Source organism: Lepidochelys kempii, chromosome 25 (genome assembly GCF_965140285.1).
Source record: "Lepidochelys kempii isolate rLepKem1 chromosome 25, rLepKem1.hap1, whole genome shotgun sequence".
Taxonomy (NCBI): Eukaryota; Metazoa; Chordata; order Testudines; family Cheloniidae; genus Lepidochelys; species Lepidochelys kempii.
The window spans coordinates 8,918,416-8,931,083 of NC_136404.1; the positions used below are offsets into that span (position 1 = coordinate 8,918,416).

The 12,668-nt window shown below is 41.6% G+C and overlaps 1 protein-coding gene across 3 annotated transcripts in view; it reads right to left on the minus strand.

The window, feature by feature from the left end:
* Window positions 1-12,668, minus strand: part of AP3D1 (adaptor related protein complex 3 subunit delta 1) — a 73,745-nt gene that overhangs the window by 21,659 nt on the left and 39,418 nt on the right. For all 3 annotated transcript variants that reach the window (XM_073324264.2, XM_073324263.2, XM_073324266.1), the window contains 9 exons: window positions 11,802-11,941; window positions 11,427-11,500; window positions 8,276-8,325; window positions 7,040-7,089; window positions 6,471-6,519; window positions 4,973-5,118; window positions 2,866-3,014; window positions 2,542-2,772; window positions 778-1,009 (listed from right to left, as the gene is read on the minus strand). In XM_073324264.2, the coding sequence (XP_073180365.1) occupies window positions 778-1,009; window positions 2,542-2,772; window positions 2,866-3,014; window positions 4,973-5,118; window positions 6,471-6,519; window positions 7,040-7,089; window positions 8,276-8,325; window positions 11,427-11,500; window positions 11,802-11,941 (1,121 nt within the window). The remainder of the gene's footprint in view (window positions 1-777; window positions 1,010-2,541; window positions 2,773-2,865; window positions 3,015-4,972; window positions 5,119-6,470; window positions 6,520-7,039; window positions 7,090-8,275; window positions 8,326-11,426; window positions 11,501-11,801; window positions 11,942-12,668) is intronic.

Below are 12,668 nucleotides of genomic sequence, written 5' to 3' on the forward strand. Positions count from 1 at the left end.
ACACCCCATCAGAGGCTGAGAGAGTTTTTAGAACACTGATTGACAAACCACTTCAGGTATCAAAATTTGTAGCAATTCTTTCTGGAACACGCACTAATGCAATGTTTGCATCAGTCACCTCTTATTTCGAATGGCCTCCTATGAAGAGTTGCACCCCAAAGTGCTCACATAGGGTGATAAGTGTGGCATGGTATGAAATCACAGAGACTGATGCTGCTCAATATGCAAACATGAACATGGCATTTATAGATTTAGATCTTTGCATGATTGGTTTGGGATGTAACTGCATATTATTTACATGTCTTTTATTGGACCAACTTCTAAGCTACACAGAGATCTTCTGTCAGTGGAAGGTACAAGCTTTTGAGACCCGAGGAAGTTTCACCTACCTTGTGTCTCTCATATCCTGGGACCAACACTGCTACAACAACACTGCAAACTACTATTTATATAGATTGAGATCCGTCTAACGGTTAAAGCACAGGATTGCGAGTCAGATTTGGACTCTGCCACAGTCTTACTGTGCAAGCGATCTTGGGCAAGTCATTCAATCTTCCCGTGTCTCAGTATCCACGTCTATAAAACAAGGATTGTTTACGCACCTGCATCACTGAAGTATGCAAGGTACAGAATGCTAGCAGAGATCTTGTATGACAGGTATTTATATAAAATACATGTATGATCCATGCAAGATGATAATTCACTATCACAAATTAAACCGATAGTAGAGGTTTAAAGATCATTTTGACAAAACCAAAGATAGTTTTGCTGCCTTACCCTCTCTTGTACTTCTAGATCCGCACTTTGTACGAACTGAGGCAAACGGTCGATCATCAACTGGGTAATTTCCTGGGCTCCTTCCTTTTCCCCAGCTTGCTCTTTCTGTTGTAGGATGGATGCATAAAGCTTTACCATGTTCTGGACATAAACTGCCTGGATGTGGCCTGGTAGAGTGGTAACTTTAGGCCTCAGCATTGCTTCTAAGGTCTGGTTTGATTCCTCAAGGTGTCTGAAAGACATTGAATGGATGCAAATGAAGGCAGAAAGAGAGCGGAGTCCATTTAAAAAGCTTGACATTTCACCAAGTTTCATGTAAATATACAAAAACTACTTAGACATTAAAAGATTTTCAGCAAAACTCTGTGTTGGCCTAACTCTACTCCCAGTCAGACAGCAGCATTTTTGTTTCAGACTCTCATGACTAAGGCTATGATTTAGTCATGGGTATTGTTACAATGGAGGAGATGGTATGATGGGATAACATGATTTTGGCAATTAACTGATCTTTAAATATTCATGGTAAATAGGCCCAATGGCCTGTGATGGGATGTTAGATGGGGTGGGATCCGAGTTACTACAGAGAATTCTTTCCAGGGTATCTGGCTGGTGAATCTTGCCCATATGCTCAGGGTTCAGCTGATCGCCATATCTGGGGTCAGGAAGGAATTTTCCTCCACAGCAGATTGGAAGAGGCCCTGGAGGTTTTTCGCCTTCCTCTGTAGCATGGGGCACAGGTCACTTGCTGGAGGATTCTCTGCTCCTTGAAGTCTTTAAACCATGATTTGAGGACTTCAATAGCTCAGACATAGGTGAGAGGTTTATCGCAGGAGTGGATGGGTGAGATTCTGTGGCCTGCGTTGTGCGGGAGGTCGGACTAGATGATCATAATGGTCCCTTCTGACCTTAATATCTATGAATCTACATTTTCGTTTCCATTTCAGTGATCTCTATTAAAAGCGTGCTCAATTTACAAGTTTTTTTTTTTTTTTTTAAATAAATAAACGTTTGCTCTGCAAACTCAGCCTAGGATCCAGCAGTAAAGCTATGTTTTTTCCATCTTATACATCGCCAGTAACCAAGGTTTGGTTATACCTGTGCACACCTATTAAACAGAATGGAACTTAGTAAGTGATATTATTAACGCAGAAGCAAAAACAGAATCCAGCTCTTACATTGCCAGTTTTTGTGGGTCAAGTTACATTTTCCTATTTTTTTTTAAAAAGGGGAGTCTCTTCCCACCGCTGTGTGGAAGACTTGTACAAAAAAAAGAAGCTGGCTGACTGCATAGGGGAAATTATACATAAAATTCTGTCAAATGCAGGATGTTACAAACTGAACAGGAAAGTGTTCTCTATTACCTCTTATGCCTCTTGAGATTTGAGTTGACAGAATCCATTTAAATCAGACCAAGATTTATTGAGTTAACACCACCTTTCCCAGGGAATGTGCATGCTGCCTCTGCTACATTGCTTATACCCACATCCATCCCTTACTTTCTCGGCTGGCAGGGATATGGATGCAAGAGACACAGACTAGCCCAACAGCTTTTCACATGTAGTAACCATCTTGGGTAGGAGCAGCTGCATTAGTCTGGGAAAAGCAGTGCTCACTCTGAAATACTGCTTTGTCAGCTCCATGGTGCATGTTCTGAGCTTCCATCACCCAAGACACCTTCACTTTCAAGTGAGAGGAGTCTCAATCAGCAAACATTCTGCTTTTCACCTTTCAAAGGTGATTTAAAAACTTTCCCTTTGCACTTACTCTGAGAACTCCCCACATATCCAGGCAGCAGCATAAAGCACCTCACAGATGCCGTTCCTCTGGGTGTTGCTGGCTATCAGATGGGCATTGTCCAGGAGCATGGCCATCTGGGAAACAGCAAACTTACGAATGGCTTTAACCCTGATAGCTACATCCAGCATCTGAGCTGCTATAAGGTGACCATGCCGAGTACCTTCCAACCGGGTCAGTTCCACCAGGATGCTTATGTACCTACAAGGAGGTGAAAGTGATACACTCTTAACATCAGGCAAGCAGACAGTGCCATCACTACTTATTTCAAAGTCTAGATGCAAAAGTACGGACCATTCAAAGTTTGTGATGTACTGGTAGTTGGATTGGCTACATATGTCTATGATTTTGGTCAGTAACTCATCTCTGTATGTTGTTCCTTCTGCTTTGTCCACATGAATCATCAGTTTCTTCACTATCTCCATCAAGTTCTTTTTGGACACCTGTTTTAAGAGTGAAATGAGACATGAGCCACAGACAGGTAACGCAGACTTGCTGCCAGGTCTTTCCCATTTCATAAAAGCTGAGGAAAGTAGTAGATACTTATTAGCTGTACCTGTATCTGTCTTTGGGTGAGACAGGTATTAAGAATACAGAGATACTAACACCACCTCTGGCTCTGGACAGCTGGACAATTTAGCTGCAGCCAGAGACTGAATTTGTTTGTTGGGACACGTCTCAATAGCATTTGTGCCACTCTAATGGCTGGACACCTGTCACTGGACACTTGATCTAGCAGAGGTTTATTTGCATAAGCCCAGGACTGAACTTGGTAAGACCCTGACCACTAGATCAGAATAATTTTCAATCCATAACCACAAGGATACTATGGTGATATGTTATGGATATCATAAATCACATTTTAAATCTGAGGCTAACCCCATACACTTTAAGAGTATTTTTAATTTTCAGTATTTTCCCAATGACTGCTCACTCAGATTTCCACCCCTTAAAGTGCATTATAAGCAGAAGTGTGACTATGTAAATATGATACTACTTTAACAGATCTGCCCCATGCATGTATGCAGAGTCATATTTGAAAATCAAAATCTGGCTATTACTTCTCACTCCTATTAGCAATGTAGATCCAATACAGCTCTGCAATAGCGAGCCGTAACAGAACTCAGAATTAGTATTACAGTATGGCAATGACAGAGAAACCTGAAGGAACACAGCTGACGGTTGCCATGCTGATGGCTTGAAAAGACTATTTTACACTTGTAAACTGAGCAAGTTTGATAGACTTATGAAAACACCCCTCCCACCCAAAAAACAATGCTAACTTTATAAGTCACTTATCAGAGCAAAACTGCACTTTAACCTGCTCTGGGAACCTAATACATTGACATGTAGCAAGCAGTAGGGAATTCAAGTTTGTGACCACCAGTGTCTGCAGCCATATCACCTCATGCTACGATCACAGCACATCTCAGGCTTGATCAGTATATAGATGGAGACCTTCCAGGAAGCGTAGGTATTGCAGAAGTGCTGTTGATGACTTAGTATATGGCACTCTTCCTTCTGAGTCAGTGTTCCAGCAGAATGCTAGGCAGCATTGCTGGAAGGGCTGTCTTTTGAATATGTAAAAAACATCTTGACCTCTTGTCAAGACTCCCAAGCAATTATAACTTGGTTAGATACTCTCTGCCCAACTATGACACAACCAGAAAAACACTTTAAACGGGACGCAATATTCTTTACTTCCACTGCCAAAATATCAGCATTTTAGGAATGAAGTCTGCTATGATCCACCCCATTTGAATGTATTTTCATAGAGCTTTTTGGATGAAAGGCACTTTATACACCAAGGTTGTAACCACAGTGCCTTCAAAAAATCTACAAGATTATCTCCATTAAGCTGTATTTCTTCAGTCTAGACAGCATTGTTAAATCTTCCTTGAAAAGTAGCAACACACAACACACGTGCAAAGGAACAGAGGCACAAGCACCTGGGGTGAGATTGTGTGTTGCACCTCAGGGCCTCAGAAGGACATGGTGAGGCATGGCATACTAAGGTAGCTCAAAGCCAACTTTGCATCCTGATCTAATGCTGCTTCTCAACTTCAGCGTAATTTAGACAGCCCTGGAGTAGTGTTTGGAGTTAGAGCATCTATAGTACAGACGGTAGTGGTGCCTGGAATTTCCAAAGCACTGTATGCTACAGCCCTCACCCTCAGCACCCTGCCGGTTATCTGGTATGGTCTATGCCAAGGTTTGCAAGGGGTCTTCAGAAGCAGCCTTATAGAGGTCTTCTATAGTGCCTGTGATCAGGGGAATCTTTTCATGTCATGCCAGCCCCTTCACCCTGCATAAAGGGGCCAAAGTAAGGGCAAGGATCTCACCCCAGGGATTTTTTGTAAGTGCTAACTAAGGAGGGGAGGAGGAATGCACAGAAACATACCATGCCATATAGGAGATCTAAAGCTCTGAGTCGGATGGATTCATCCTTGTCATCCAAACACTGGAGAATGAGATCCTTGTGGGACTGAACTGACTTAGGATGAGTTTTCAGGATTTTGGACATTGCTAATAAACCCAGGTACTTCACTGTGGGGGGAAAAAAACAAAATAAAATTTTTCCACATACACAAATACTGTACTGTTTCTTGCAAGCACAGGGGATTTTAAGATGGGTTGACTTTCCCATCTAACCTCAAATCCCAGATATACTGTTTGGGATAAACTCTGACAGAGGGAGCACATTTACCAGTTGGAAAACGAAAAGAACAGCATCTATTTCTTCCTTTGCACCCTGCCCACCCCGTGTGTACTTTCAGCCAAGCCACACCCATTCAGGTTTCACCATCTGTAAAGAGTGGAAGTCACTGTGGCTCGGAGATCTATGCACACACACTGTGTGTGCAAGATTAGATTATTTTGGCCAGCAGTGTCGGTTGCAGTGCTTGCACCCTCCATGCCCTGACCACCTTCTTTCTTCACCCTCAAAGACAGAAAAGGCAAAGCAGGTCCAACATTCCTCCATAGCAGCAGAGGAGGAAGGCAGGTCATGAACTCCATGTGGAAAACACATCTTAAAGAACCACAGTTATTGCAAAGGAAGTAACCATTCCCCCCGACTGGAGCTGGAGAGGTGCCCGATATAAACAGCACCGGTAGCCGGTATCATAAAGGAATTTGCTGCCGATAGTAAGAGACTCAGGCTGCCTGGGCATAGCAAGATCACTCTGTACTGAAAATTACTATGGTGCTAGGAGCATCTGTACTGCCAGGGCAGCATCAGGTCATCTGCACTGCTTGCACCCACCAATGTTGGTACTGGATGACGTGCAGACGGCTGCCCAAGATGGTACCACATGTGCTCAATGACTGGGTTCTGCCAGTGTTCGAGCTACTCCAATAGTGCAAACAGAATTACTATACGGGAAAGGGGCTGTTCTCTTCTGAAGGTGAAGACGACATTTATAGTTCTCGCTATAGATGCTTGGAAAAGGTTCTTCACTAAAAAGGATTTAAATGGTGTTAGCTACAAGTAACTTATGCCAATGCACTTCCCAGCACTAGCAAGTCTGGTGGTCTTGGATTTTACCATTAGTCTATGGAATAGCTAGCGTTTCTTGGACGTGCTTCCTCACTGGAAGATCTATGAAGGGAAAACCCAGGATATGGAAAGAAAATTTTTTTTGTTTTAGATTTAACATACCATAAATGGCACTATTACTCATCTACTTAAAGAACAGCTAGTTGTACATGGTATTTATGAATAGCAAAAATCATAAATATGAAATTCTTTAGTACACATCTACCAATTCACACAATACTGGGCATTCTATAATACTGAACAGGTTGTTTTCTAGAACCGTTCATTGCGTTTAATACCACTGCCACTTAGCCCCATCAGATTGACCACTGAAGCCTCAAGGAAGACAAGCAACACTTACAGTTCTGATCAGAATCTTCTATTAGTATTCTTAACTTCTGAACACAGAGCTGAAAAAAAGTGCAAGTCAGGATTAACATGAGCTTTGAGAAGACTACTATTTAAAATATTCCCTTAATGGAGATTACTTGCTATACTGGGTGGGTGCAATACATGACAAAGCAACGTTACCAAGATCTGTGACAACTGGTAAAACAGTACTGTTACATTAACGGATCATAAGATGAAGGGAACATGGAGCTCCAGTAATTGTATTCTGAGTGGCAACTGATCAAAAGCAGTAGCAAAGCCTCTGAAATTGAATCTTGTTCTTAGGCATCTGGCCTTCCCTGCTCCATACATCCTTTGGGGATAGAGGAAGCAGAAGACAGCACACAGAATCTGAATTTTAGAGGAAAGGAAGTTTAGGAACCTATCTGAGAAATAACTAAATAATAAAAGCCAGATAATAAGCAAGGCTGTCCAATCAGCAGTCTCCTACTTCAAATATCTGGAGTACTTCCTCCCCCCCGTTTCCAGAATAAATAGGTATAATGTGGCAAAATAAAAACCTTAAGAGAAGTGCTGTACCTGGATGCTGGCACTGTGATTGGGCATCCCAGAGGATAAAGAGATCAAAACTGAAACACACAAGCACTAACGTTACATTTGTTCCACACAACGAAGTATAAACAAGATAAAACTTAATACATGCTATCTGGCTTAGCTCTCGTGAAGATATGTTTGGTGGTCTCGCCCTAGTGCTTTCTGGCTGCCACTCACAAAAGTGCATGGTTTGGTACAATGTCAACACAGCTGTGAAGTTTGTTCTAGCAAGGCCCCAAGAACAGAGGAGTGTGATGTTGCAGAACAAAGGGAGGCATATGGGGGAGCTTTTACAAAGCCTCCCAAAGAGGTCTGTTTTCATGATGCTTTGCTCTTGCCAGGGTAACTTTAGTCTCTCTTTTACAGTTTCCATCTAGCAATCCAGACACTAATTAAAAGGTCACCAGTGACTGTACCACTGGATTTTTGTCTGTAGTTCCCTGAAAAGATGACATAGCAGTGAATCCTACTCAGAGTAATTACATCAAACCCAATCAAGTTAGCAAGAGCCTCAGAGGGCAAGGCAGGCTTTACTGTTGATTACAGGGGACATTTGTGCAGCTTTGGCAGTGCATGACTCCATGGCAAACAACTCAGAGTCATCGTGTTGCCTGTCATAAAGTGCATCCATGTCCATGGCAACAGAAGAGGCATTAAAAGGCAGGAAGAAAGCTCCTTCTTATTCAGCCAGTCTGTTCCCTATGAATATTCAGACATATCTGTGGACTCTAGTCACTTGAGAGTTATTTCTCTTTACTCCCACTAACCCTGCAGAGCCAACATTTCTGGGAGAGGGTGCTGGATTCTATTCTGGCTCATGCATCAAGAGAACTGTTGGCTTAGTTTGAGGGTCTGTGAGCATGGAGGTATGGGAGGGTGCTACATATAGGTACATAGCTTATTACTGTATTTGCCAGGTTTTGTGGGTTTCAGTTTGTGCATTATTTAAAAGTGTGTGTATATTATTTTATTATTGTTAACTAAGTTTTGTTTGCTTTTACCTTTAGCAAGTTTGATTTACATTTTGTTAGTTTATCCCCTATATATTGACAGCAGAGGATTTCAGTTTCAATTACGTAGTGAGCCAAGTTCACTAAGCGATTTCATTTGGTTATATTAAGTTAATTGAAACGGCAGGTAAAAATGGATTTTATGGTGGACGTTATTTAACTGCTGTTAAAGTTAAACATGTTCTATTTTAGGCTGACTTTCAGTTCTCACCTGCTATCACTGTGTTCACACATTCATACAGAAGAGACATGGCTGAGGTGCTACAGGGAAGAAACAAATCAGGTATTTCAGATAAAGAACAAAAATATCACTTTATGAAGAGTTCTCAAAAACACCACCTTTTATTACACAGAAATTACCAACCTTTCCTCCCTCCTCCATATATGTTTGAACTAGATGAAATAATTCTTATTCTTCAAAACATTCAATACCCAGTCTTCACTGAATCCAGCTAAATTTATTGGGGTGGGGTGGTAAACAACGAGTTTCTCAATCCATATTCCTGACACCTGAGAAATCCACACGGTTCTACTTTACATCATTTTTTCTCTGGGAAACAAGCAAGCAATAGCACCATTTTGAGTGGTAAGGGGAAACTAAAAACTCAAGATCTCAGCATCAAGTACAGCCCACTGACCCAAACTTGGCTAAGAACTAAGCGAATATAAGGGTAGGATCAAATTAAGACCACTAATGCATGTGAAACAAAGGGCTGGTAGAAAGCCCTGAAATCTCTCTCCTCCAAGACCATTAAATGCTGCTCAAGCAACTGATCCTTTCAGAAATTTACTGGATTGTGTCCATTACTCACCTCTACTAGAGAAAAATCTGCTTCTTTAAAAGTCATTTGCCCAAAATGTATCTCTATTTGGGTCCACACTCAAAACTTCTGCCTGCTCTCAATAGCATGCTGCGTGCAAAGTATCTCCAACTGAGAGTCTCAAAAGCACTATACACAGCTGGTGTCCTCATTTACACATGGTGGAAACTGAGGCTCAGAGGTGAAGTGACTTGCCAGAGTCAGTGAGCATGATAATGGTAGGAGTAGAACCCAGAGGGATGGTCCACTAAGGTAATGAACTACCAAGTTAATTCCTGATGTAGCAGTCACAAATGACACTATAAAGATGACTCAGCACATAGGATCTAAAAACCCAGTACAGCCAGGCACAAGCACAAAGGATCTAAAAACCCAGGACACCCAGGTCCAGGATAAGATTTTTTATTGTCTATGTTGTTAGCAGTTGGTGGCAGGTTTCTTGCCTTATGCATTAGATAACACTGGCCCAGGAACATCATGACTAATATGATGGAAACCAACCAGACTTCAGGTTAAAGTCCTCACAACTAATTAAATGAATAACTATTGCAGGAGCAGGATGAGGACATGGGAAGGAGAGGGGGTGTAGATATAAAAATTGTCCATCTCGCTGCTTTTCTTGAAGTAGTACTAAATTTGTATTTTTGCCAGTGCTGCAATGAACTGAACCCTCTTTAGGTATTTGGATGCAAGCCCGCTGACTGTTCAAGAGAGAGATGGGTTACAGCAGACACTTTTCGTTCCTTAGTCTATAATTAGTAACAAATGGGCTTCTCTTCTAGCAGCATGAACTGTGGAAACTGAGGTAATGCTTTAATTTAAAGTTATTAACTACACTTAAGACAATGATTGCTGGTGAACTAGCCACAGAGTTTCAACACTTTGGGTCTAACTGCTCTTGAGACTTAACTTGAGTTAATTGACTGCCAATTAATTCAATTTAACTTTTTGTAAATGCTATTCTGGACACTCCAAACATGTTTGTTGTTTACCCTAGGGCTCAACTGAATCCTCTAGAATAGAGGTATCCTTAGTAAATGGCTGCAAGAGGAATTTGACGAAAATGCATTCCACAGTATCTATAAAATCTGGGAGATCAAATAAAAGCAGGGTGCACATAGAGGGACACAGAACCCATGGTGACAAAGCCTATTTGAGGGAGACACTGACAGCACAAAGCAATTGCAGCCTCCTTTCTGGGTGGCCGTAGGACCGTCTAAAGGAAGCTGCCACAATTCAAAAAGCAGGCAATACTGACCAAGCAACGGACCATTTCAGAGCATCCCTGTTGCCTGGGACCTCTAGGGAGCTCTCAGAAAACTAGTGCTCATTCTGCAGAATCCCCGAGGGAGGGTGGTGGCAGCAATGTGACCTGACTTTCCTCCTGCACCTCCCAGGAAAGAATCTTTCTGGGACTCGGCATCCACTGGAGACATAACAGGTGCCGGCTGCACTTCTCAGCCCCAGTGGGGTGAAATCTAGGTCTGTGCACAAATTTTTCGAGCCATTTGACCAGCCCCTTCTCTCGGCTATACTGTTAACTTTAAGTAATATTTCTTTATAATCCATGGGCCTTTAACTGTCTTGTTAACACAAAATTAAGCTTCCACCATGGAGCAGTCTCAAAGAATGTTAAATGGACAAACAGTGGTTTGTTCGGGCATCACCCCCTCCACTATTATAGACGATACTGTACATGTGTGAGAACTTGCTCACTCACAGCTCACCTCCTCTCTCCTCAACATAAACAATCAATCCTACCATGACTACTGCGAGCCTTAACAGAAAAGATCCTCTTCTCCCACCCCCTCTAAAACAGGGGTTCCCAATCATAGAAGGGCAGGACTGGAAAGGACCTCAATACAGCATCTGGTTCAGACCCCTGAACTGAAGCAGGATTAAGTATTATCTATACCATCCCTGACAGGTGTTCGTCTAACCTGTTCTTAAAAACCTGTAGTGATGAGGATTCCACAACCCTAGGCAATTTGTTCCAGTTCTTAACTTCCCCTCACGTTTACAAAGTATTCGTAATGTCTAACCTATAATCTCCCATGCTGTAATTTAAGCCCATTAGTTCTTATCCTGTCCTCAGTGGATACAGAGAACAGTTTTTTCACCCTTCTCTTCATCCCAACCTTTTACATACTTGAAGATTTATCATGCCCCCTCAGTCTTCTCCAAAAGAAACAAACCCAATTTTTTCAATCTTTTCTCTGAGGTCATGTTTTCTAGACCTTTAATTATTTTTGTTGCTCTCCTCTGGACTTTCTCCAGTTTGTCTAAACTTACACACCTTCCTAGGCTCAGCACAGGGAACTTGACTAGATGGCCTCTCTCAGGTCTCTTCCAATTGCCAGTCACATTCAGAAGTTTTAAAAGGATATTTTATACTGGGGCTGTTCCAGTGACATAATTTTAACTTTTGATGTCTGGAGCCAAACATTTCTACATGCAATAAACCTAGGCGGACTCCATTCATGCTACCACAAACAATGCTGAAGAATTAAGGAGGTGAAACAAGTATATTTTCAGACTTACCTATGTATGAGATTGGTAAGTGGCTCAATCAATTTCTTTCCCAGCCTAGGTTCTAATGGAGTAAGAGCACCAAACTATATGAAAAGAAAAGGAGGAAGGGAAATTCCTTTAATAGCTAGCTTTCGCCAGGGTAAAACACTACTATCGTCATTTATGTGGCACAACACAACGAAACAAAATTAAAAGGAGATGTTTTGCCTCCTTTGGTTGTTATGTTCCCACCCATTATAAACAGATGTCTGTTTCTCTTCCTTGTCATTTGGATTTACTAATAGCTATCCCTCTAAGTGATAGCTTTATTTTCACACCCAAGGTGCTGTTAATGAGCACACCAGCCCTGGAAAAGAGCTAACATAGAAGAACTGGAATACTTGCCAATTTTATAATTTTAATGAGGACCCAATTATTGGTTGAAGACGTCATCAATTTAAAAAAGAGCGGAGCAAGGGAAAGGTAGTTCTTGGGATTGCGTCTGGCCAGCTCACAAATAACATTTACTGCCGCAGACTGGACACCTGGGAAACAGAAGTGGGAGAAAAGGGGTCCAATCAACAATTCAACTGTAGCTTGATTTTCATACTCAAAATGAACAGAACAAGAGCAGCTACAGATTAGACTAGTACGGAGCTGGAATTATTGCTTATCCTCATTTGCAAAGTTACTCTATGGAAGAAATTATATTCCAAGTATTTTAAATGGAACCTGCAAATGATTTTAAGAAACTGGGCTTGTGCCTTTTTTGGTTGCTTTATAATGTAAAAGGGCATGACTGTTTTCTACCTTTAGAAGTACCATGAATGTTAGCTCTGGTCTTCCCTGTTTCTGTTGGAGGATTTGTTCAAGGGGTGTGGCGGTATACAAGATGTTTTCTACCTTTAGAAGTACCATGAATGTTAGCTCTGGTCTTCCCTGTTTCTGTTGGAGGATTTGTTCAAGGGGTGTGGCGGTATACAAGATGTCCACTATTAAAGCTCACACCTTAAAGGTTTGACGAAAAGCTTCCTTTCTTCTAAGTATCCATTAGGCACTTAAGTTAAAAGATAGGTTTCAGAGTAACAGCCGTGTTAGTCTGCATTCGCAAAAAGAAAAGGAGTACTTGTGGCACCTTAGAGACTAACTAATTTATCTGAGCATAAGCTTTCATGAGCTGTAGCTCACGAAAGCTTATGCTCAAATAAATTGGTTAGTCTCTAAGGTGCCACAAGTACTCCTTTTCTTTAAGTTAAAAGATGTTATACGACA